This window comes from Anomaloglossus baeobatrachus, chromosome 8 (assembly GCF_048569485.1).
Source record: "Anomaloglossus baeobatrachus isolate aAnoBae1 chromosome 8, aAnoBae1.hap1, whole genome shotgun sequence".
Classification (NCBI taxonomy): domain Eukaryota; kingdom Metazoa; phylum Chordata; class Amphibia; order Anura; family Aromobatidae; genus Anomaloglossus; species Anomaloglossus baeobatrachus.
Window position 1 is genome coordinate 244431577 of NC_134360.1, and position 25000 is coordinate 244456576.

The window sequence follows — 25000 nt, forward strand, 5'->3', positions numbered from 1 at the left end:
CAAAAGGAAGGACAAATGACTGTCAGAGGTCTGGCAACAAAGATCAGAATACCAAACCCCAACATAAAAAAGGCAAATTGGACATAATTTCACACAAAACTCCAAAAATGGGCCGGACAAAATTGTTTACACCCTCAGCTTTAATATCTTTTGAATAAATAACTGCAATCAGTTGCTCCCTATCCCCGTCCACAAGCTTCTTGCTCCTCTCACCTGGAATTTTGGCATCTTCTTTATAAACCTCTCCAGGTCTCTCATATTTGAAGGCGTCTTCTCTTCTCCCAAATAGCAATTTTAGGATCTCTCCATAGGTGTCAATGGGATTTAGAGCTGGACTCAATGCTCCCACTTAAAAACTGTCCAGTGCTTGGTTTCCATCCCATTTCTGGGGCTTCTTGAAGCATGTTTGGCGTCATTATCCTGCTGGAAGACCCATGACTTAGGACACAAACCCAACTTTCTGACACCGAGCACTACATTGCCACCCAAAATACTTTTGGTAATCTTCAGATTTCATGATGCCTTGCACACAGTCAAGGCATCCAGTGCAAGAGGCAGCAAAACAACCAAAAACATCTGTGACCTCCACCATGTGTGACTGTAGGTCCTGTGTTCTTTTCTTTATTGGCCTCATTCTGTTTTAGTTCTGCACCATGGACCAAGAAACCTCAAGATCTCTGGAGATGAACTTGTAACATTGAGATTGTTGATGGTTTTCAACAATTTTGGTTCTAACACAATTCTCTTCTCCTCTTTCTGTTTTCCATGCTAAGTGTGGCACACACAGACACACAATGCAAAGATTGAGTCAACTTCTCCCCTTTTTTATCTGGGTTTCATGTGTGATTTTCATATTTGCCCACACATGTACTTGCCACAGGGGAGTTTAAGCGAGCATCAAAGTCGTTTTCCCACAATTTTGGAAAAGTGCCAACAATTTTCTCTGGCCCATTTTTTGGGGTTTTGTGTGAAATTCTGTCTTATTTGCCTTTTGTTTTCTTGTTTATTTGTGTTCTTCCACTTCGCACAAAGGAAATAAACGTGTTTATATCAAAAAGTGTAATTTTCTGGGAAAAATACTTTATTTCCTGGAATAATTTCCAACACTTTTGGCCATGACTGTGCATTGTTCTACCTCCGGTTGCAGTAGTAACGTCTTTGCATGTGTTAAGGTCCCATCCAGATTGGATAAAAGTGGAGTGCACCTGTGTTCGAAGGCATCGCGGATGTTGGATGAGTGTTGGCTGGATGCCTACGGTAGGACCGTGTGCAGCCGGCTTTAGTTAATGGAGGACATATACTTTGTGAATGCCTCAGCTTGTTGCAGTAATCTAGACAATTCCACAGAGAGAGACTGCCGCACCAACCCACCCCACTCACATCAGCATGTACAACGATCCTCCACGAGGCTGGCAACGAGGTGCACGTCCGACACAGCTTAGAGTTCAACAATAGAGTCCAATTCAGAGAAGGGACAGCACTCACCGAGATCCAGCAAATACTTTATTGAGATAAGGTGCAATAAAAGCGGCAGGAGTAGAGTAGAGCAGACAGCGGGCCCCCTCACGGACGACGGCCGTTTCGCGTTTAGATACGCTTCATCGGGTCCATGGACCCGATGAAGCGTATCTAAACGCGAAACGGCCGTCGTCCGTGAGGGGGTTCGGACCCGATGAAGCGTATCTAAACGCGAAACAGCCGTCGTCCGTGAGGGGGCTCGGACCCGATGAAGCGTATCTTAACGCGAAACGGCCGTCGTCCGTGAGGGGGGCCCAGACCCGCTGAAGCGTATTTAAACGCGAAACGGCCGTCGTCCATGAGGGGGGGCCCGCTGTCTGCTCTACTCCTGCCGCTTTTATTGCACCTTATCTCAAGAAGGAGAATTGTCAGATCCATTAGTCTCCCATCCATCCTGGCCGAGAATTGTGAAGTTTCTCATCTCAGCAGACGTTGTATCAATCCTCCGCAGAGATGAAGGAACTACACTTAAGGTTTTACTGAACTGGTGAACCACAGTAATTAATAATTATAAAGATAAAGAAAAGAGAATCAGCCGGTAATTATACCAAGACTGATCCCCAGGAGTTATGAATCTTGGGGATTTTTTGCAGCCTGGGAAAACCAAGATGGCGAGTGAGCGTACATGTGTCCTGAATGGAGCCACGGGCCGCAGCGCATGGCCGAGGGCACTTTATGGTCTTTTTGGCTTAATTACTTATCAGAAACTGAAATAAAACTAAAGAGAACATCTGCCCAAACGGAACAATCGCGTTGGGACGTGTTTATCTGTTACGTTTCCCTTCATTAACTCCTCTGATTAATCCTCCTTTTATCAATTTCCTGTATTATTTGCTAATCCTCCGTGAGCTAAACAAGCAGAACTCCACGTTACCTGCGTTATTACACTGCACAAAACCTAGAGGCGCAGGCGAGAGATTTGTGCTGCCGTCTAGATGGGATTACAATTGTAGCAAACCCTCAGCTGTGAGAAGTATTCCGTCTTCAGATGTTTTTTAGCTTTCATAAAAACAATGTTTCCATTCACTAAAAGCGAACAGAGGTCTTGAAAAATAGCGAGGAATCGCAGCAGCAAGTTTGACATTGCAAAACTTTTCATTATACAGTTTTTGTTCATTATTTTTTTAAATCACCATTAACCCCTTAAAGGGAATCTGTCAGATGCAATATGTACCCAGAGCCACGAGCAGTTCTGGGTGCATATTGCTATTCCCCTGCCTAACCGTCCCTGTATACACTACCATAGATAAAGAGATCTTTAGAAAAAGTATTTCTAAAGATCTTGTACCGTTTGCTAATGAGCGCGGGGACTAGTCCAAAAGGTGTTAGTTCCATGGCCAGTCGTCCCCATTAGCATGTTAGTACGCCCCTGTGGACCCCTGTGGGCATGCTAATGAATGTGAAGCGTCACAGGATGATCTCACTCACCTCTCCGCCGCCATCGCGTCCGACGGGGGATTTTGGCTCAGTGTACATGATCCCGGAGTTTGGGTCATGTGCACTATGAAGCCGGGTGTACGCGTCCTGGCTTCAAAACTGAAGTAGTGTGCATGACTGAAACTCCGGGGTTATGTACACTGAGCCCAAAATCCCCCGTTGGACGCGATGGCGGCAGAGAGGTGAGTGAGATCATCCTCTGACGCTGCATATTCAATAGCATGTTAGTACACACACAGGAGTGTACTAACATGCTAATGGAGTTGACTAGCAAGGGAAGCAACGCCCAGGGGACTAGTCCCCTTGCCTCATTAGCATACGATAAAAGATCTTTAGAAATACTTTTTCTAAAGATCTCTTTATTTATGCTACTAGATACAGGGGACGGTTAGGCAGGGATTAGCAATATACACCCAGAACTACTCGTGGTTCTGGGTGCAAATTGGACCTGACAGGTTCCCTTTTAATGACCTGGGCTAAAAGCGTCCTTAGAGGGGATATCTCATCTTCGTAAACAGTTTAAAAATTGTAAAGTCATTGTTAAAAGTAAAGCAACTTTGCAATTTACTTCTTATTAAAAAATACTTCACCATCATCAAGAATGGGAGGGATTTATAATTTTGTACTTTATTTTGTTGGCTCGGTTACCGGCCACCTCTGCATTGGCCGGTTTCCTAGGCAAGGAGCACGCTTGCAAGCTGAGCTCAAGGTCACGGTGTATAAATATAGTTGCTATACTGTGTCCCCACCAATAAAGGATGAAATGAAAAAGGTTTTGCACTTGTGTAAGAATGTTTCTTTTATAATATTTTGCTGATGTATCTTCCATTTGATAAATTTGGCCATGTTAATTCCCTCTTGCCCACATTGCTGTGCTGCTACGCTATTCATCGGCTGCTTCACATGCTTTTAATTTTTATTCTTGCCTTTTTTAATATAATTTTTTTATAGGTTATAATTATTTAATAAAATTACTTATCATCTGATCAAATGGTTCAGAGTGATCATTATTTTTTTCTTAAGCTGTTTTGCTTTGCGGCTTGCCGGGTCTGCTCTATAGCAGGAGGGCTCTGACTCCAACCAGCTTCCGAGCTCCTGCACTTCTCCGATGCTGCAAGGACAAAGCTGCCTCTCAGCGCACAATTTGATTTTGGGTTGTTTTTTTTTACCTGTTTGGTATGGTTCTTGCAAGCGCTGCTCCAAAGCAGGTGGATCTCTGAATCCTAGCAACCTCAGCGCACCTGCACTTTGATGCTGCAGACTAGTGTTGAGCGGACCCGAACCAGCAAAATCCGGATCCGCACGGTTTGAGCGGCAGATCCGAGTCCGACTCTCTCTCTTTCTCTCTCTTTCTCTCTCTTTCTCTTCTCTTTCTCTCTCTTTCTCTCTCTTTCTCTCTCTTTCTCTCTCTTTCTCTCTTTTTCTCTTTTTCTCTCTTTTTCTCTCTCTTTCTCTCTTTCTCTCTCTTTCTCTCTCTCTTTCTCTCTCTTTCTCTCTTCTCTCTCTTCTCTCTCTCTCCTTTCTCTCTCTCTTTCTCTCTCTTTCTCTCTCTTCTCTCTCTTCTCTCTCTCTCTCTTCTCTCTCTTTCTCTCTCTTTCTCTCTCTTTCTCTCTCTTTCTCTCTTTCTCTCTCCTTTCTCTCTCTCTTCTCTCTCTCTCTCTCTCTCTCTCTCTCTCTTCTCTCCTCTCTTTCTCTCTCTTTCTCTCTTTCTCTCTCTTTCTCCTCTCTTTCTCTCTCTTTCTCTCTCTTTTTCTCTCTTTTCTCTCTTTTTCTCTCTTTTTCTCTCTTTTCCTCTCTCTTTCTCTCTCTTTCTCTCTCTTTCTCTCTCTCTTTCTCTCTCTCTCTCTTTCTCTCTCTTTCTCGCGCTCTCTCTTTATCTCTCTCTCTTTCTTTTTCTCTTTCTTTTTCTCTTTTCCTCTCTTTCTCTTTTTTCTCTCTTTCACTCTCTTTCTCTCTCTTTCTTCTTTTTTCTCTCTTTCTCTCTCTCTCTTTCTCTCTCTTTCTCTTTTCTCTCTCTTTCTCTCTCTCTTTCTCTCTTTCTCTTTCTTGTTCTCTTCCTCTCACTCACTCTCTCTCTCTCTTCCTCTTTTTCTCTCTTTCTCTCTCTCTCTCTCTCAAATTCAAATATGCTTTATTGGGCAGGACCAAAATACAAGTGTTGCCAAAGCAGGAGAAATACAGTAAGTGTGGTGGGAGGGGATCAGGGTTATGGGGGAGTTGGGGGCACAATTTGGGCTCTGAAAGTCCATTTAGGGGGTCTTAGATTCCCCTCAGCTTGTGACATATTGGGCGGGCGATCTCCACCATTGATTCCTCTTCCCCCAGTAGGAAGCGGAGTTTCATGTCCTCGTCCATGGATGGACAGTCCGGGGTATGGGTGGTAAATTTCTGCAAGTGAGAGGCCCCTCACTGCTCTCTCTCTTTCTCTCTCTTTCTCTCTCTTTCTCTCTCTTTCTCCTCCTCTCTTTTCTCTCTCTTTCTCTCTCTTTCTCTCTCTTTCTCTCTCTTTCTCTCTCTCTCTCTTTCTCTCTCTCTCTCGCTCTTTCCTCTCTCTTTCGCTCTCTTGCTCTCTCTTTCTCTCCTCTTTCTCTCTCTTTCTCTCTCTTGCTCTCTCACTCTCTTCTCTCTTTCTCTCTCCTTTCTCTCTCTTTCTCTCTCTTGCTCTCTCTTGCTCTCTCTTGCTCTCTCTTTCTTTCTCTTTCTCTCTCTTGCCTCTCTCGCTCTCTCTCTCCTTTCTCTTCTTCTTTCTCTCTCTCTCTTTCTCTCTTTCTCTCTTTCTCTCCTCTTTTTCTCTCTTTCTCTCTTTCTCTCTCGCTCTTTCTCTCTCGCTCTTTCTCTCTTTCGCTCTTTCTCTCTCTTTCTCGCTCTTTCTCTCTCGTCCCGGATTTCCGCCTCCCCATCCACATATATGGTCCGGATCGGATCCTTACTTTGTCAATCCGCCGGACCAGGATTATTGGCAGTCCACTCAACTCTGCTGCAGACATAAGCTGCCTCTGCTGGCAAACAGCGCACAAATTTTGTTTTTGTTTGTTTTTCTTTACCTGTTTGCTTTGGAGCTTGCAAGCACTGCTCTAAGGGGTATGACCGCACTTTGCGTTTCCACCTGCATTTCGTCTGCTTTTTAGGCCCGTTTTGAGTTGCAGCGTTTTCATGCTAAAAGCCATGTGTTTTTGCTTTTCCATAATAGTCTATGAAAAATGTAGATTTCCTGTCCCGCACTTTGCGTTTTTTAAAAACGCTGCGTTTAATTTGCATAGTTTGTGGCAAAAAAACATGCGTTCAAAGAAGCAGCATGTCAATTGTTTTTGCCATTTCTGCAGTGTTTTGCTAACATTGAAGTCAATGAGAAATGGCAAAAACCAAGAAACTTCTAATTTCCTGCGTTTTTATCTGCTTTTTAGGTGCAGAAAACATGCGTTTTTGGACAAGCAAAAACGCATGCTTTTCTAACATTAAATTAATGGAATAATATGTTCCCTTTACACACACACATAGTCCGACAATTAAATTGAAGAAAATTATGATTTTAATTACTATTTTAGCATTAAATATTATAAAACCGCTGTAATTTAATGAAATATAACTTTTTTCTTTTATTAATTCCCAAAATATATATGTTTTGGGGTTGTTTTTTTTTTCTCTTTTTTTCATAGTGTTTGACTGTTTAAACTTTATTTAGCAGTGTCTTTATGTTCAAAAACGCATCTGTCAAGACGCAAGGGAAAAAGCATGTAAAAAGCGCTGAAAACGCATCTAAAACGCGGTAAATACACATGCGTTTTTAAGCGCTAAATTTCTGGAAAAGGCAACTTTGGCCAAATCAATTAAGGCAAAAACGTGCGTTTAGAACTGCAAGTAGGACGACGCAAAGTGCGGTCATAGCCTAAAGCAGGTGGATCTCTGCATCCAAGCAGCTTCAGAGCGCTGGTAATTATGAGGTTTGTAGTAGTCCACTACTTAGACAACCCTTTCTCATTCCCCGTGTTTGGCCTACGGTAAAATTAAAAAATCTTATACTCCCCACCAGTACCGGTGCCGTTCCAGCAGTGTCGGCACACGCTCTTCCGGGGCTCACTTGATGTTATGTCATGCAAGCCCCCGGAACCAACCACCACTGCCTTCACTCTCCTCGCCTTCAGACATATGAGTAATAAAGAGGAGCTGAGGCAGCCGGAGCGCTCACTTTCTCCTCATCACTTATTCGTCCAAAAGGTGGAAAGAGTGACCCCAGCAGATTGGGCAGAGGGCTCCCGTGAGTCCTGGGGAGAGCCAGTGCCAACACCACCGGAACAGCACCAGAGGGGAGTATAAGTGTTATTTTAACGGAGGCCAAACATAGGGAATGAAAAGGAGTTGTCCAACTAGTGGATAAGCCCTTAGGCTAGGTTCACATTTCCGTGGTTTTGCATCAGTCACATGCGTTGCTTGACGCATGTGACTGATGCGTTGTACAACGGATGACAAAGAACAGAATTCATTGTCTGACTTCGTTGTGTTCGGGGGGGCGGAGTGCGAGGGTGGGTAGAGCCGAGCGAGGCCATGGCGCTGAGTATGTCAGTGCCACGGTCTGCATGGGCTGGGGACAGGTGAGTGTGTGTGTGTGTGTGTGTGTGTACATGTGGCGTGCGGGAGGGGGGCGGAGCCGAGCGGGGAAGTGTCGGGCTCCCTGCACACGTAGCCAGGGTAAATATCGGGGTAAGCAAAGCACTTTTTTCTTGGTTACCCGATATTTACCTTGGTTACCAGTGTACACCGCTTAGCGCTGGCTCCCTGCACACGTAACCAGGGTAAATATCGGGTAACTAGGCAAAGCGCATTGCTTAGTAACCCGATGTGTATCCTGGCTACGTGTGCAGGGAGCCAGAGAGAGCATGCGCAGCGAAAGCCTACGGATTGCGCTGCTCAAAAAACGTTACAGGCTGCGTTCCTTCCACCCGGCGGTCAGTCGTTCTACGACTGATCAGTCGGGCGGAGGATGCAACGCAGCATCATCGGTCACAATCCGCCGCTCATACAAGTCTATGGGAACAACGGAATCCGCTAAACGGATTCCGTTGTTTATCAGAGCAGCGGATTGTGACTGATACAATTTAACGGAAATGTGAACCTAGGCTTAAAAGTAGCATTTTGTGTTGAATATGGAGAGAAAACTTGGTATTATTATTAGCGGTGTTGAACAATAGACATTGTTTTGCTTTTGTTTATTGTTTTATCTTTCCTCATCAATCTAATTTTCAATTGGAATTCAGATGGAATCGATCATTCTTAGTTGTTGCCAGGAAGGAGTATAGGTGGCGTTTTGGTGTATTTCTCTTTATTTTCATCCGTATCATCTTCTCACCGTCTTCTCTCTTCTCCCCGCAGGTCATGTAGTAGCGCAGGAATGTTTTGAAAATGGGAGTTTTGTTTTTTATGAGGAACCTGCTGCTGGCCCTCTGCCTCTTCCTCGTGCTGGGCTTCCTGTATTACTCCGCCTGGAAGCTCCACCTTCTGCGCTGGGAGGATTCACGTAAGTCTCTACCTGTCTTCTTCTGTCTTTCTGCATCTTGACTGTCCATGATTCCACTGCTGCGCCTCTAGGCTTTCTCTTAGGGACAGCTTCTTCCCTCCCAGGACCCCCTATGCTTCTTCTCTTTGTAAATCTTAGTTTTTGATATGTTACACTTTGAAGCTTAGAACTTTTGTATCGTTGGGATTCATACTGGTCTAATAACTTGCTACCATATGGCATCCAGAAGACTCTGAAGCATCTGGTGGATCTGCATAGTACTGGCAGCTAGGCTTTGGTGGCTTTCTTGTAGCTTCTGCCTTCACTCTGTACCCGTTATGTCATTATTAGAGTTGGTCTAGGTGGAATTCAAAGGCTTCTGAACATCAGTATCTCGGTCCCTTAGATGAAGTTTTTGGCAACTTTGGACATATGCTCAAGTTGTATTCTTCTCTGAGAGATGATCACCAGTATCTGGGCTTGGTCTTTAGGTGAAGTTTCGGCAACTTCGGACACATGCTTGAGCTGTATTCTTCATTGGGAGATGATCACCAGTATCTGGGCTCGGTCCATAGATGAGGTTTCGGCAGCTTCGGACATATGCTCATGTTGTATTCTTCACTGGGAGATGGTCACCCGTATCTGGGCTTGGTCCTTAGATGAGGCTTCCGCAGTTTTTGGACATATGCTTGAGTTGTATTCTTGTATTCTTCACTGGGAGATGATCACCAGTATCTGGGCTCGGTCCTTAGATGAGGCTTCCGCAGTTTTGGACATATGCTTGAGTTGTATTCTTCACTGGGAGATGATCACCAGTATCCGGGCTTGGTCCTTAGATGAGGTTTCGGCAGCTTCGGACATATGCTAGAGTTGTAATTTATACTTCACACTGGGAGATGATCACCAGTATCTGGGCTTGGTCCTTAGAGATGAGGTGTCGGCAGCTTTGGACATAAGCTTGCATTGTATTCTTCACTGGGAGATGATCACCAGTATCTGGGCTCGGTCCTTAGATGAGGTTTCGGCAGCTTTGGACATAAGCTTGCATTGTATTCTTCACTGGGAGATGATCACCAGTATCTGGGCTCGGTCCCTTAGATGAGGTTTTGACAGCTTCGGACATATTCTAGAGTTGTAATTTATTCTTTACACTGGGAGATGATCACTGGTGGTTCCAGGTAGTCAGACCTCCAGCACCTCACTGTTTGTCCAGTTGATAAGCCAGCTACGTTCTTGGTTCTTTAGGTTTGTATGGTATTTAGACTGATGACGTCCTGGTCATTTTTTCGGGATTCCAAAGCTCGTATCCAAACTGCTCCCCTAAAAAAGGGTTTTTTATTTTCTCGATTCAGCTATAACCAATTCTTCTCCTGCGATAAGAAACAGACGAGCATATTCTTGGGAATGCTGAGGGTCCCTGCTGATCAGGCTTTTATAGCTGGGGGGGGTCAACAAAAATACAAATTGTTGTACACTTCTCAATTGTTGCAAGTACATATAAATCTGTGTGATAAGAGTCATTTCTTCTTTTTTATTGATCGCATTGTTGACTCCTCCTTGTAACATTATCAATCGTGGTGACCAACAATGAGATCTTGAGTTGTTTGGGTCTTTAGTAGAGATTGAGCGGTTACGTGGAGGCTCGGTTTACCGGCAGCAAATGAGCCGAGCCTCCACTGGTTCGAGCTTGACCCGAATACCGGAGCAAACCACTGATTGGCAGTTTGAGTCTCCGCCCACATACAGCCAGCCATAAGCAGATCACTTCCGGGGGAGAGTAGGTTGGCTTTTTAAAAACAATTTGGGGTTGCACGCTACATCTAATCGTACTGTTGTTACCCCCAATGTGCGCCGTTCAAACACTGCAAGCGTACTCGACCACAGCGTTGTTCGCGCCAGTAAAATTTGCACATAAAGCATCCGAACTCGAACCTTGATTTTTTTAAGTTGGTCAAAAACCGAACATCAGTTTCGCTCATCTCCAGTCTTTAGGGAAGAGGGTAGGGGGGAGAACACCACCAATATGGCCAAATTGGATCCATTCAATACCTATATGGACTGTGTTTGGTTCTCTGCAGAATCTTGAGCGGATCTTGTAGGGCCGGGTGTAAATCTCTGCTTTCTCTGTAATGAATATAAATTCCGCTTCCAGTCCTGGGAGTCTTTATGGAAATTTCTGCAGCTAGAATTCTATAAAGAGGGAAATCAATCAAAGAAATGGAAGGTTTCAGTGATGAGGAATGGCCAGGCCTAATGAAATGAAGCAGTATGCAGACGTCTACCTCCTGTGATCTGCCTGTGAAAGTGTTCATTTCAAGGGCAGTGCCGCCTACATGGCAGGTCCCTACTGTTCGCGAGCTTTTATGATTTCACCTTCATGGATACCGCAGGAGCAGATACATAAAGCTCTGATCGTATAGGCGAAGCCAAATGCGGAGGAAGCAGAGACGAATGCTCCAAGGAATGGAGGACGTGAAAACCTGACTACAGTTACTTTACAGAAAAGGAGAACTTCTAATAAACCTGTGATGTCTATAGAGCCAAACCACTGTATAAGGAAGACGTCAGTAAATTTCATGTTTCAGTGAATGAGTACAGCATTGTTCACCTCCAGAAAAACCTGAATATCTATACTTGCCTAATACGTCTCACAGCTGAAGATTTGCTCTTCCTGTATCCATTGTATTTAAACTGGAGAAGAGAAGGGGGTTAACGCCGCGCATCAGCCAAATGAAGGTGTAGAGATGTTGATGAATAAATCTTTTTTATTTCATAGGTCTACGCGTTTCGAGGTTGAAGCCTCTTCCTCAGGACCAGGACATCAACAAAGCATCGCTTGCTTTGTTGATGTCCTGGTCCCTGAGGAGAGGTTTCAACCTCGAAACGCGTAGACCTATGAAATAAAAAAGATATTTATTCATCAACATGTATACACCTTCATGTGGCTGATGCGCGGTGTTAACCCCTTCTCTTCTCCAGTTTGAATGCTCATCCACGTGGGGCTGCGGCAGATGCCATTATCTCATGCTTGTCAGTGGTTGTGACTTTCACAACCACAGTAGGTGAGTGTATATCTCTTTTATATATATATACTACTCCGGTCATCTGGTGTTACCCTATCAGCGCTTTTTTTTTCTAGCTGTATCCATTGTAGACAAAGTAATTCAGTCTCAACTGAAGACTAAAATACAAAATTTACAGTGATACATTATCACAAAACCGCATATAGTTACTTAGAGGATTACACAGTGGATATAAAAAGTCTACACACCCTTGCTGAAATGTGAGATTTTTGTAAAAAAAAAAATCCTACTGAGAAGAATAATCTCAGAACTTTTTTAGACCTTTAAAGGGAACCTGTCTCCTACTCACCTGCGGGGAGGTCCGATGGGCGTCGTTGCTCTCTGGTCCGGCACCTCATCGTCCTCCTTGATTCGTGTGAATGATGCGTCGGACGTCAACCACAACAATGCCCTCCGCCGCGCAGGCGCACTTTGCTCTTCCAGCTGAGGGCAGAGCAAAGCACTGTAATGCGTGGGGAAAGGTCAAAGACCGCCCCGCAACTGCGCAGTACAATACTTTGCCCTCAGCCGGGCAGAGCAAAGTGCGCGTGTGGCAGTAGAACAACGGAGGACACTGTGTTGATGTAGGACGCGTCATTCACACGAGACAATGGACGGAAGAGAGGAGGCGCCAGATCGAGAACAGCAAAGATAGAGGAGGTGCTGGACCCAAGAGCAGTGATTGGATCGTATCGGACCGCCCCGCAGGTGAGTACGTGACAGGTTTCCTTTAATGTCGCCCATAATCTGTCCAATTCAAGTGAAAGATCTTTTGTGCACCGCAAAATGTCCTTGTTCTCGGCAGCACATTATCTTGTGTAAACAGGACTCGTGCTGCCGAGGTCCATGGTAGCGTATGTGCACTGAGCAATCTATTACACATCTGTCCGTGCGCATTGTATACTTGTGTCTGCCTGTGTAAACAATCTATAAAATAGTGGTTTACCGATCGGGTGGTCATTTAGTGTGGCTGGTCGGTCAGACCCCAACCCCTGCCACTGCGATAAGTAGTAACTCCCTCCACTGGAAAATTATTCTTACTCACCGATCTTAATGTAAAAGTACAAAATATTAGAAGTTTACAGAACTTTTTGACTATACAATGATTATGTACTACTGTACAACTATGGCCACGTGCTCCTACAACTATGGCCACGTGCTCCTGACATTTGTGGGGTCTATGACCTGGGAGTGGGAATTCTAGGGTTACTCTGTCCCTGATGACCGCCCGTCTGACCAGCCCCACACACATCAGATTGCTCCCACCCGAGCGATCGTTCAGCCAACAGCTCTCCCAATCTGGCTGCATTCAGACACAGTCAAGGAGTCTAAGGGATAAAATACCTCCATGTGGAGAGTGACAAGTTGGGGTAAGGAGACTTATAGGCCAAGCAATGCTTTCCTGGGAGTTTACATTTTCAAGTAGCGTCTACAGAGAGAAGTAGAACAGTGTCTCTCCTTAGCCAACAAGATCCTCTCTACTACCATTTACAACCCCATTCAAATGCCTCTCAACCAGTCAGCCAACTTTCCTGCTTTGCACTGATGAGGAGCAAAATGCCCGGAAGACGTGTCTGCAAATGGAGCTTCAGGGTTGGCTTATTACTATATTCTTAAAGGGGCTGTCCAGTGAAAACAAGGATAGCTTGTTGGTCGGTGGGAGTAACACTGTTGGATCAGAATCGTTAGAAGATGGAAATTTGATCCCCCGTCAGAATGGAGCGGCAGGGCAAATTATCGACTGCAGCTACAATTAATCCCCATGACCTGCCGAGTGATGCACTGATATTTTTACAGCTGCCCTATAGAGAGTGAATGGCACGCAGGCATCATTTTATAACAGTGATAAGTTCCTTCTGTTGATTGGAGAGGGGGTCCCAGCGGTCAGACCCCCAACAATCCGTATATTATCAGTTGACTTGTTTTCACTGGACAACACCTTCAAGTCATGTGACAAGGCCCAGTAAAGGGTCGATACTGACTTTTAGGGTGGTTGCCTCCAATAAGTGGCACTAGAGTCCCGGTTCTTCCTTTCGAAAGTGGCTACTTTCATGGACAGAGCACGGACCCCTAGTGTTTAATGGATCCATACCCAGATATGTAAGACTCAGAGGATGTCTCATCCATGTGGAGGATCAGACTCCGCCAATAAAGTGTATGAGGATCCAACAGAAGAACAGATTCCCAACAGAAGGAGCCGCACGCTACCACATTCCCGACAGAAGGGGCCGTACGCTGCCACATTCCCTACAGAAGGAGCCGCACGCTACCACATTCCCTACAGAAGGAGCCGCACGCTGCCACATTCCCTACAGAAGGAGCCGCACGCTGCCACGTTCCCAACAGAAGGAGCCGCATGCTGCCACATTCCCAACAGAAGGAGCCGCACGCTGCCACATTCCCTACAGAAGGAGCCGCACACTGCCACATTCCCTACAGAAGGAGCCGCACGCTGCCGCATTCCCTACAGAAGGAGCCGCACGCTGCCACATTCCCTACAGAAGGAGCCGCACGCTGCCACATTCCCTACAGAAGGGGCCGCACGCTGCCACATTCCCTACAGAAGGAGCCGCACGCTGCCACGTTCCCAACAGAAGGAGCCGCACGCTGCCACGTTCCCAACAGAAGGAGCCACACGCTGCCACATTCCCAACAGAAGGAGCCGCACGCTACCGCATTCCCTACAGAAGGAGCCGCACGATGCCGCATTCCCTACAGAAGGAGCCGCACGCTGCCACATTCCCTACAGAAGGAGCCGCACGCTGCCACGTTCCCAACAGAAGGAGCCGCACGCTGCCACGTTCCCAACAGAAGGAGCCACACGCTGCACATTCCCAACAGAAGGAGCCGCACGCTACCGCATTCCCTACAGAAGGAGCCGCACGATGCCGCATTCCCTACAGAAGGAGCCGCACGCTGCCACATTCCCTACAGAAGGAGCCGCACGCTGCCACATTCCCTACAGAAGGAGCCGCACGCTGCCGCATTCCCTACAGAAGGAGCCGCACGCTGCCGCATTCCCTACAGAAGGAGCCGCACGCTGCCACATTCCCTACAGAAGGAGCCGCACGCTGCCGCATTCCCTACAGAAGGAGCCGCACGCTGCCGCATTCCCTACAGAAGGGGCCGCACACTGCCGTATTACCTACAGAAGGAGCCGCACGCTGCCACATTCCCTACAGAAGGAGCCGCACGCTGCCACATTCCCTACAGAAGGAGCCCCACGCTGCCACATTACCAACAGAAGGAGCCGCACGCTGCCACATTCCCTACAGAAGGAGCCGCACGCTGCCACATTCCCTACAGAAGGAGCCGCACGCTGCCACATTCCCTACAGAAGGAGCCGCACGCTGCCACATTCCCTACAGAAGGAGCCGCACGCTGCCACATTCCCTACAGAAGGAGCCGCACGCTGCCACATTCCCTACAGAAGGAGCCGCACGCTGCCACATTCCCTACAGAAGGAGCCACACGCTGCCGCATTCCCTACAGAAGGAACCGCACGCTGCCACATTCCCTACAGAAGGGGCCGCACGCTGCCACATTCCCAACAGAAGGAGCCGCACGCTGCCACATTCCCTACAGAAGGAGCCGCACGCTGCCACATTCCCTACAGAAGGAGCCGCACGCTGCCACATTCCCTACAGAAGGAGCCGCACGCTGCCACATTCCCTACAGAAGGAGCCGCACGCTGCCACATTCCCTACAGAAGGAGCCCCACGCTGCCACATTACCAACAGAAGGAGCCGCACGCTGCCACATTCCCTACAGAAGGAGCCGCACGCTGCCGCATTCCCTACAGAAGGAGCCGCACGCTGCCACATTCCCTACAGAAGGAGCCGCACGCTGCCACATTCCCTACAGAAGGAGCCGCACGCTGCCACATTCCCTACAGAAGGAGCCGCACGCTGCCACATTCCCTACAGAAGGAGCCGCACGCTGCCACATTCCCTACAGAAGGAGCCGCAGGCTGCCACATTCCCTACAGAAGGAGCCGCAGGCTGCCACATTCCCTACAGAAGGAGCCGCACGCTGCCACATTCCCTACAGAAGGAGCCGCACGCTGCCACATTCCCTACAGAAGGAGCCGCACGCTGCCACATTCCCTACAGAAGGAGCCGCACGCTGCATCATTCCCTACAGAAGGAGCCGCACGCTGCCGCATTCCCTACAGAAAGAGCCGCACGCCGCCGCATTCCCTACAGAAGGGGCCGCACGCTGCCGTATTACCTACAGAAGGAGCCGCACGCTGCCACATTCCCTACAGAAGGAGCCCCACGCTGCCACATTACCAACAGAAGGAGCCGCACGCTGCCACATTCCCTACAGAAGGAGCCGCACGCTGCCACATTCCCTACAGAAGGAGCCGCACGCTGCCACATTCCCTACAGAAGGAGCCGCAGGCTGCCACATTCCCTACAGAAGGAGCCGCACGCTGCCACATTACCTACAGAAGGAGCCGCACGCTGCCACATTCCCAACAGCAGGAGCCGCACGCTGCCACATTCCCTACAGAAGGAGCCGCACGCTGCCGCATTCCCTACAGAAGGAGCCGCACGCTGCCGCATTCCCTACAGAAGGAGCCGCACGCTGCCACATTCCCTACAGAAGGAGCCGCACGCTGCCACATTACCTACAGAAGGAGCCGCACGCTGCCACATTCCCTACAGAAGGAGCCGCACGCTGCCGCATTCCCTACAGAAGGAGCCGCACGCTGCCACATTACCTACAGAAGGAGCCGCACGCTGCCACATTCCCAACAGCAGGAGCCGCACGCTGCCACATTCCCTACAGAAGGAGCCGCACGCTGCCACATTCCCTACAGAAGGAGCCGCACGCTGCCACATTCCCTACAGAAGGAGCCGCACGCTGCCACATTAAGAATAATCATTTTATTTCTATAGCACCAACATAATCTGCGTAACTTCACAACTCACAAGACGCTGCATGCTGTCACAGCACCACTAGAAGATACTGCATACCGTATTAGCTCATTACTATTAGACAGCGCTGCATACTGTTATTCTACCACTAGAAGGCGCTGCTCACTACCAGCTTTACAGCTTAACACTCCCACATTACCAATAGACATTCATGAATAATACTAGAATATGCTGTATACACCACCTTCTACTGGTAATATATCTCACTATTCTAGACTACATTGCATACTGTTATCTTACCAAACAGCAATGTATACTGTTACATCACCACTAGAGAGCGCTGTATACTGTTACATCACCACTAGAGAGCGCTGTATACTGTTACATCACCACTAGAGAGCGCTGTATACTGTTACATCACCACTAGAGAGCGCTGTATACTGTTACATCACTACTAGAGAGCGCTGTATACTGTTACATCACCACTAGAGAGCGCTGTATACTGTTACATCACCACTAGAGAGCGCTGTATACTGTTACATCACTACTAGAGAGCGCTGTATACTGTTACATCACCACTAGAGAGCGCTGTATACTGTTACATCACCACTAGAGAGCGCTGTATACTGTTACATCACCACTAGAGAGCGCTGTATACTGTTACATCACCACTAGAGAGCGCTGTATACTGTTACATCACCACTAGAGAGCGCTGTATACTGTTACATCACCACTAGAGAGCGCTGTATACTGTTACATCACCACTAGAGAGCGCTGTATACTGTTACATCACCACTAGAGTGCTGTATACTGTTACATCACCACTAGAGAGTGCTGTATACTGTTACATCACCACTAGAGAGTGCTGTATACTGTTACATCACCACTAGAGAGTGCTGTATACTGTTACATCACCACTAGAGTGCTGTATACTGTTACATCACCACTAGAGTGCTGTATACTGTTACATCACCACTAGAGTGCTGTATACTGTTACATCACCACTAGAGAGCGCTGTATACTGTTAAATCACCACTAGAGAGCGCTGTATACTGTTAAATCACCACTAGAGAGCGCTGTATACTGTTAAATCACCACTAGAGAGCGCTGTATACTGTTACATCACCACTAGAGAGCGCTGTATACTGTTACATCACCACTAGAGAGTGCTGTATACTGTTACATCACCACTAGAGAGTGCTGTATACTGTTACATCACCACTAGAGAGTGCTGTATACTGTTACATCACCACTAGAGAGTACTGTATACTGTTACATCACCACTAGAGAGCGCTGTATACTGTTACATCACCACTAGAGAGCGCTGTATACTGTTACATCACCACTAGAGAGTGCTGTATACTGTTACATCACCACTAGAGAGTGCTGTATACTGTTACATCACCACTAGAGAGCGCTGTATACTGTTACATCACCACTAGAGAGCGCTGTATACTGTTACATCACCACTAGAGAGTGCTGTATACTGTTACATCACCACTAGAGAGCGCTGTATACTGTTACATCACCACTAGAGAGCGCTGTATACTGTTAAATCACCACTAGAGAGCGCTGTATACTGTTACATCACCACTAGAGAACGTTGTATACTGTTACATCACCACTAGAGAGTGCTGTATACTGTTACATCACCACTAGAGAGTGCTGTATACTGTTACATCACCACTAGAGAGCGCTGTATACTGTTACATCACCACTAGAGAGTACTGTATACTGTTACATCACCACTAGAGAGCGCTGTATACTGTTACATCACCACTAGAGAGCGCTGTATACTGTTACATCACCACTAGAGAGCGCTGTATACTGTTACATCACCACTAGAGAGTGCTGTATACTGTTACATCACCACTAGAGAGCGCTGTATACTGTTACATCACCACTAGAGAGCGCTGTATACTGTTAAATCACCACTAGAGAGCGCTGTATACTGTTACATCACCACTAGAGAACGTTGTATACTGTTACATCACTACTTGAGAGCGCTGTATACTGTTACATCACCACTAGAGAGCGCTGTATACTGTTACATCACCACTAGACAGTGCACATACTGTTACATCACCACTAGAGAGCTCTGTTTATTGTTACATCACCACTAGAGAGCGCTGTATACTGTTACATGATTACTAGACTGTGGTGCATACTGTTTCATCACCACTAGACTGTGGTGCATACTGTCACATCACCACTAGACTGCGGTGCATACTGTTTCATCACCAATAAATTGTGCTGCATGCTATTAGTTACCACTAGATAGTGCTGTTCACTTTTTACATTGTCACAGGACATCACTGCATTCTGTTACATCACCACTAGATGGCACAGTTGCTCTTTTCCATTAAACTAATTGACGGCTGGTTTGTAACCATATTTATCCTGCAGTAGAGCTGCTCCACAATAACTGTACGAAGAGAACAGTAATATTTGACTTATTTTAATGTTAAGTCCAGGGCTTTATAGAGAACTTGGCCAAATCACAGTTGCAGCTCGTTGTATACATTGTGTGACCGTAGGATATACCGTACTTGTATCTACATTGACACTTTAGTAGAGACACAGTCAATTCTTTTTCCGTTTCCTAGTAAAGCAACTCAGTCTTAGACTTCAGGCTCATAACAGCTCGCATGACATTCAGTCTTCTAGAAAAGCTGGGTAACTTCTCCAGTGGTAACTGTAATGGTTGCATTCAATTTTTTTTAGCACCCCAGAAATCGTAAAGCTGAGCAGGGTACAGGTCCACGGACCAGACTGCCCGGGTCGCTGCTGATGTGCTGCCGTTATAATACACTTTATTACCCCGTCCTTTACTCATCCTCTTCTCCTTTTTTCCTTTGACTGGGTCTCCCCACGCAGCCCATAGATGCTAGGTACGGGAAAGGGAAAGGAGACCCTATGTGGGGAAGGGGGAGATGGTGACCCCTGACCAAGTCTACCGCAGGGTCCTGGGTTACCTCACCCCCCTAGATAGGTGCAGAACCTATGTACCAAGCAGAATACCTGACCCTAGGCTGACACTGATCTGGGCCCCTAGGTAAAGAACAGATGAGCTGAGCTTTTCGTCAACCCCACTAAGCACTACAGAAGAGACAGGGATAACAAACAAGGAAAAATAACAAACAATCTATTTTCAAGAAGATTCAGGGAGCAGAACTGCAACATGCAACAAAATTACTGCAGATGATTGCAATCCGCCTGCTTGCACTCAGTATCTGTAGGGAGTTAGCGCTATCACCAGCACAGACGAGAAGGGAATGAGGGTATATAAGGACACAAAGGGAAGTGCTGATAAAAACAGCTGAATGGGTGAGGAACTCTGCAGGGTCCTAAAGGGAAAGGGATTAATCAGATGATTGCAAGCTGACTGCTTGCCCTAAGGATCTGTAGGTACCTAGAGCTGTCACCAGCACAAACCAGAAGGGAATGAGGGTATTTAATTAAAGAAAGAGAAGTGCTATGAAAACAGCTGAAAGGGTGAGGAACTCTGCAGGGTCCTAAAGGGAAAGGGATAAATCAGATGATTGCAAGCTCACTGCTTGCACTCAGGATCTGTAGGGAGTTGGAGCTATCGCCAGCACAGAACAGAAGAGAATGAGGGTATTTAAAAGGACACAAAGGGAAGTGTTGATGAAAATCACTGAAAGGGTGAGGAGCTCCGCAGGGTCCTAAAGGGGATAGAGATGAACCCCAAACAGAGGAGATACATAAGATACAATATACACCAAGATGGAATAATAGAAGGTCAGGCAGCAGTTTATGCAGCTAAACGCTGCAACCTTCTATTGCCAGACACCACAGGACTGTCTGTCACCTGTAACGGTAGATTATTGAGAGGACTGTGATGATGGTGATTAATCATTCCACTTCCCATTAATGTTTGTAACAGATGCAGATTCTGCTACCTTGTCCTGTGTTATTGACAGGTGGTCTACCCTGGTGGTCTCAAAATTTTCCCCCATAGCGCAGCATTGTACGTGTGTCCGCACTGACTGCACAGTTTTAGCAGATTGTGTTCTGGCCTAAAGATGTCTCCTTTCTTTGTTATTGATGGTAATGAGTGAACGAGCGGCCATAGTGACATCAATGTAACAAATATCAGAATGGGAGAAGAATTTGTGCTGCTCTGTTTATAGTAACGTCAATAATGGATACATTGTAAAAAAGCCACATGTGTCTGTAAAGGTTTTCACAAAGGAAAAAAAAAACATTCATCCAGTGCAAAATATAAACTTTGAGATAAATTGTAAAATTATTCCCTACGAGTCGATAGAAGACGGAGAATTCCTTGTTTCTGCTTCGTTTTTCCTATTTGATAAATGGGGCGACCGGCTCCTCCAGCCCCTAAATTTCAGGATTTCTGTTCCCTGCATTATCTGGGCGGTGATTTTACTGGACCATCACGGTTTCCTCTCCGTGCCTCGTGTCTTGTGTAATTTCTCCTGACATCTGCTGCTCGTTACCGCGCTCCTCTTTTATATTTATGTATATATATTTTTAAATCAAAGGATCTAAGCAACTTTTCCCCATTCTCATAGCAGAGCGGGGGTGACGCTTCCTCCTGGTCCCTGGTGGGCTTGTAGAAAGCCTGTTTATTTCCAGTTGGTGCAGGTCCTGGGATATTGTATATGGCGGGGTGGGGGGGGTGTAATAAGTGTGAAATTAAAGCGGGAACATGGAGAAGGTTTTTGTTGTTTTTGTGCCAAGTTGGCCACCAGCCACGTCAGCTGGGCTACGAGCCGTCCGCTTATTACAGGACACAAGAAGACGTCATGAGATATTTATATGTTACTCCTCTTCGGACTGAAGATCATCCCAACATCGTGGGAAAAGCCGGACGAGCAGCAGTATGGGACGACCGGAGGCACAATACAACCGCTGTGCGTTATACCGTTATTGATCGGCGGTTGTTTAATGTATTAGATCGTTCAGTCGTAGCCAGCCTGACTCATTTTTACACCAGATCATTCTCCACCAAGAAGGCTAATTATTTTTTTATTCTTCAGTTTAGTGTGTCCTTGTCATGGGTGACAGACAGTCATGTGGTTTCTGGCAGTAGAAGGTCACTGTTTTGTTATGATCTGGTAACCGTGGACAATCACGAAAAATCCCATTAATCAGGAAAAAAACAAAACCACAAGAGTAGTTGGAAACTGAGCTGACCGCAATCCCCGATCTATCAGACAACACTAGAAGTAGCAGTGGGATGTTCCTAACACACCTAGACACCTCGTCACTGCTACACCTGAAAGATAGAAATGAGGAATCCTAACTTGCCTCGGAGCAGTCCCCAAAGAAATAGCAAGCCCCCAACATGCAATAATGATAATGTAAGAAAACACAATACACAGAAAATAAGTTGAGGCCCAACTTACTAGATAGAACAGGACTGGACAGATAACTGATTGCGGACCCTGCAAAAAATACCAATCTCCTGATAATAAAAAATACTGAGACCACACGGACTCTCCCCCACTATATCAGGTACTCTTGTGCCAGACACTTTAAAAAGAACTGCAGATATAATGGGAAGAAACAATATCGCAGAACAAATAACATTCTAAAGGGCAAATAATCCAAACATGAACAGAGAGCAAGCTCCCTTTTTTGCTGGAAGAACTACCCTGCTCACAAAAGCCGAAAGACAGATCCTCATATACAACAAACCAAACACAGAACCAAATGGAATATGCAGAAACACTCTTAAGTGCAAAGCCAGCAATTAAGGATAGAAACAGTAAACTTATCTAAAGTAGATTCAGGCACCAAATAAATGGGAAAAACAGAAGGGAAAACTCCCAGCCATCTTCAGAAATGCTTGCAGGAACATTTATCAGCGGCGACCGACAGGCACAAAATGCTCTCCTAAATAAACTAGGCTGATCTGCAATAGGACTTCCTGGATTCCCAATTAATTCAATCACCTGTCTGAATCACAGATTCAAATTCAGCTTCATTACCAGTCCTGGCCACCAGAGGGAGCTCAACACCAGCACCCACTTGGATGACATTCACAACAGTGTTTGGCTGCGCAGAATGCTCCCTGACTTTCTGTTGTTCCTGCTGTCAGTATTCATTGTACTAGGTAGCTTTCCTTCTGGGTTTTCATCTCTTTCCCTTTAGAACCCAGTAGAGCTCTCCTTCTGTTCCGCTGCTGATTATCAGTATTCCCCTTAAATACTCCCATCTTCCCTGGGCTGGTGCTGGTGATAGTATTCAGCTCATTCAAGCTCTGGTTGCAAGCAGGAGGCTTGTACTGTGTGGTATTGTTGCTGAAACTTTGATGAACTTCTAACTGAGTCATCTGTTGATAAGTAGTTAATGCACTTTCCCCTGTGTGTCCTCCTTGTGTCTTCTATAGTGTTTAGTGGGGTTGACGAAGAGCTCATCACAGCCGTTCCATACTTGGGGTCCGGCACTAGGGATACCTAGGGTCAGGTATCCGGCTTGGCACATAGGTGCGGAACCTATCTAGGCTGGTGAGTGACCCCAGGGACCAGCGGTAGGTTTGGTCAGGGGTCACCATCTCCCCCTTCCCTAGGCACAGGGTTTCCCTTCCCTTTCGCCATTCGCTCGGTACTTCCCTGTACCTCGCGTGACACTTCTACCTTGTCCTTTTGGGTTGTGAGCTTTGGTATTTGTTGCCTTCTTATTTCCTTTTAGCTTTTATCAAGGTTGCATCTAATACGCTGATGTAAGAATCTTGTACATTCTATTCTCATGGAGCCGTCGTCATTTGGCAGATCCCTGTCCCTATTGTATTTTCGGTGAATGATCAGGTAATCGGTATCACTAATTAAGCAGGGCTCGGCAGATATTTTTATCAGTGATGACTCGGGCGAATTTTAAGTAACAATTTTCCATATGCCAAGGTGATGACTCTGTCTCATGAGATCACCTTCACCTTCCGGCTGGCCACACAGAAGCCAGTAGGCCCCGGATCAGCCTAGCCTTCAGATGTCTGATTGTAGGGCGACGCTCCGCAATAAAGCTGGAAAGATATTTCAAGAGTAAAGAAGCAATCCCAAGGTTATTATTAATACACTAGCTGTAGTACCCGGCGTTGCCCGGGATAGTAACTGTCTCTCTGTCTCTCTCCCAGTCTCTTTCTGTGTGTCGCTGTCTGTCTCTCTGTCTGTCTCTTTCCTTGTCTGTCTGTGTCTCTCTGTCTTTGTATCAGTCTATCGGTCTCCATCTCTGTGTCTGTCTTTCTCTGTGTCTGTCTTTCTCTGTGTCTGTCTGTCTTTCTCTGTGTCTGTCTGTCTTTCTCTGTGTCTGTCTCTTTCTAGGTCTGTCTCTTTCTAGGTCTGTCTCTTTCTAGGTCTGTCTCTTTCTAGGTCTGTCTTTTTCTAGGTCTGTCTCTTTCCCCGCCTGTCTCTTTCCCCGCCTGTCTCTTTCCCCGCCTGTCTCTTTCCCCGCCTGTCTCTTTCCCCGCCTGTCTCTTTCCCCGCCTGTCTCTTTCCCCGCCTGTCTCTTTCCCCGCCTGTCTCTTTCCCCGCCTGTCTCTTTCCCCGCCTGTCTCTTTCCCCGCCTGTCTCTTTCCCCGCCTGTCTCTTTCCCCGCCTGTCTCTTTCCCCGCCTGTCTCTTTCCCCGCCTGTCTCTTTGCCCCCCAGTCTCTTTGCCCCCCTGTCTCTTTGCCCCCCTGTCTCTTTGCCCCCCTGTCTCTTTGCCCGCCTGTCTCTTTGCCCGCCTGTCTCTTTGCCCGCCTGTCTCTTTGCCCCCCTGTCTCTTTGCCCCCCTGTCTCTTTGCCCCCCTGTCTCTTTGCCCCCCTGTCTCTTTGCCCCCCTGTCTCTTTGCCCCCCTGTCTCTTTGCCCGCCTGTCTCTTTGCCCGCCTGTCTCTTTCTAGGTCTGTCTCTTTGCCCGCCTGTCTCTTTCTAGGTCTGTCTCTTTGCCCGCCTGTCTCTTTCTAGGTCTGTCTCTTTGCATACATACATACATACATATACACACACACACATACACGCACGCACGCACACACACACACACACACACACACACACACACACACACTCAGATTTATATATTAGATAATACTTAATGTCTGACAGATCACAGTCAGGAAAGTTTCATCATCTTAGTCTCACACTTTCTAGTTACTAAATATCAAAAAACCTTTAAATAAGAATCCATAGGGATATAATAAATAAAGGAAATGATGATGAAATTGATATTAAAATTAATATTTTTATTCAATAATTAAAATATTTATTACAAATCCATAGAAATACTAGGCAGGAGAAAGTCCCATAAATAATAGCAGCGGTTAACCGGGAAAAATAAAGTGCTTAATGCAATGACCACTATTATTTAAATAGATATCTATTTATCATATATAACAAGGTGCATAGTGCTAAATTGAATATCAAAGTGATATGGTATATATGAAAAAAATCTGGTATAAATAACCTGAATATCAGAAAAATAAAGTGTAAAAATATACTGATCTGTAAAGGAAATTATACCTTCAGTGTGGTCAGTAAATGATCCAAAGCGTGCCGCTATGCCCCGACGCGCGTTTCAGCGATCCTTTCCTCAGGGGGTGCTAACGCAGAAAGTAGCGGTCTGAAATCTAACCCCGTCAGCCATTT

At 46.4% G+C, this 25000-nt stretch overlaps 1 protein-coding gene across 5 annotated transcripts in view; it reads left to right on the plus strand.

Moving 5' to 3' along the window:
* The window catches only part of ST3GAL3 (ST3 beta-galactoside alpha-2,3-sialyltransferase 3), a 363061-nt gene that overhangs the window by 59460 nt on the left and 278601 nt on the right, over positions 1 to 25000 (plus strand). For all 5 annotated transcript variants that reach the window (XM_075320480.1, XM_075320479.1, XM_075320481.1 and 2 more), the window contains exon 2: positions 8323 to 8467. In XM_075320480.1, the coding sequence (XP_075176595.1) occupies positions 8353 to 8467 (115 nt within the window). In that variant the 5' untranslated portion in view covers positions 8323 to 8352. The remainder of the gene's footprint in view (positions 1 to 8322; positions 8468 to 25000) is intronic.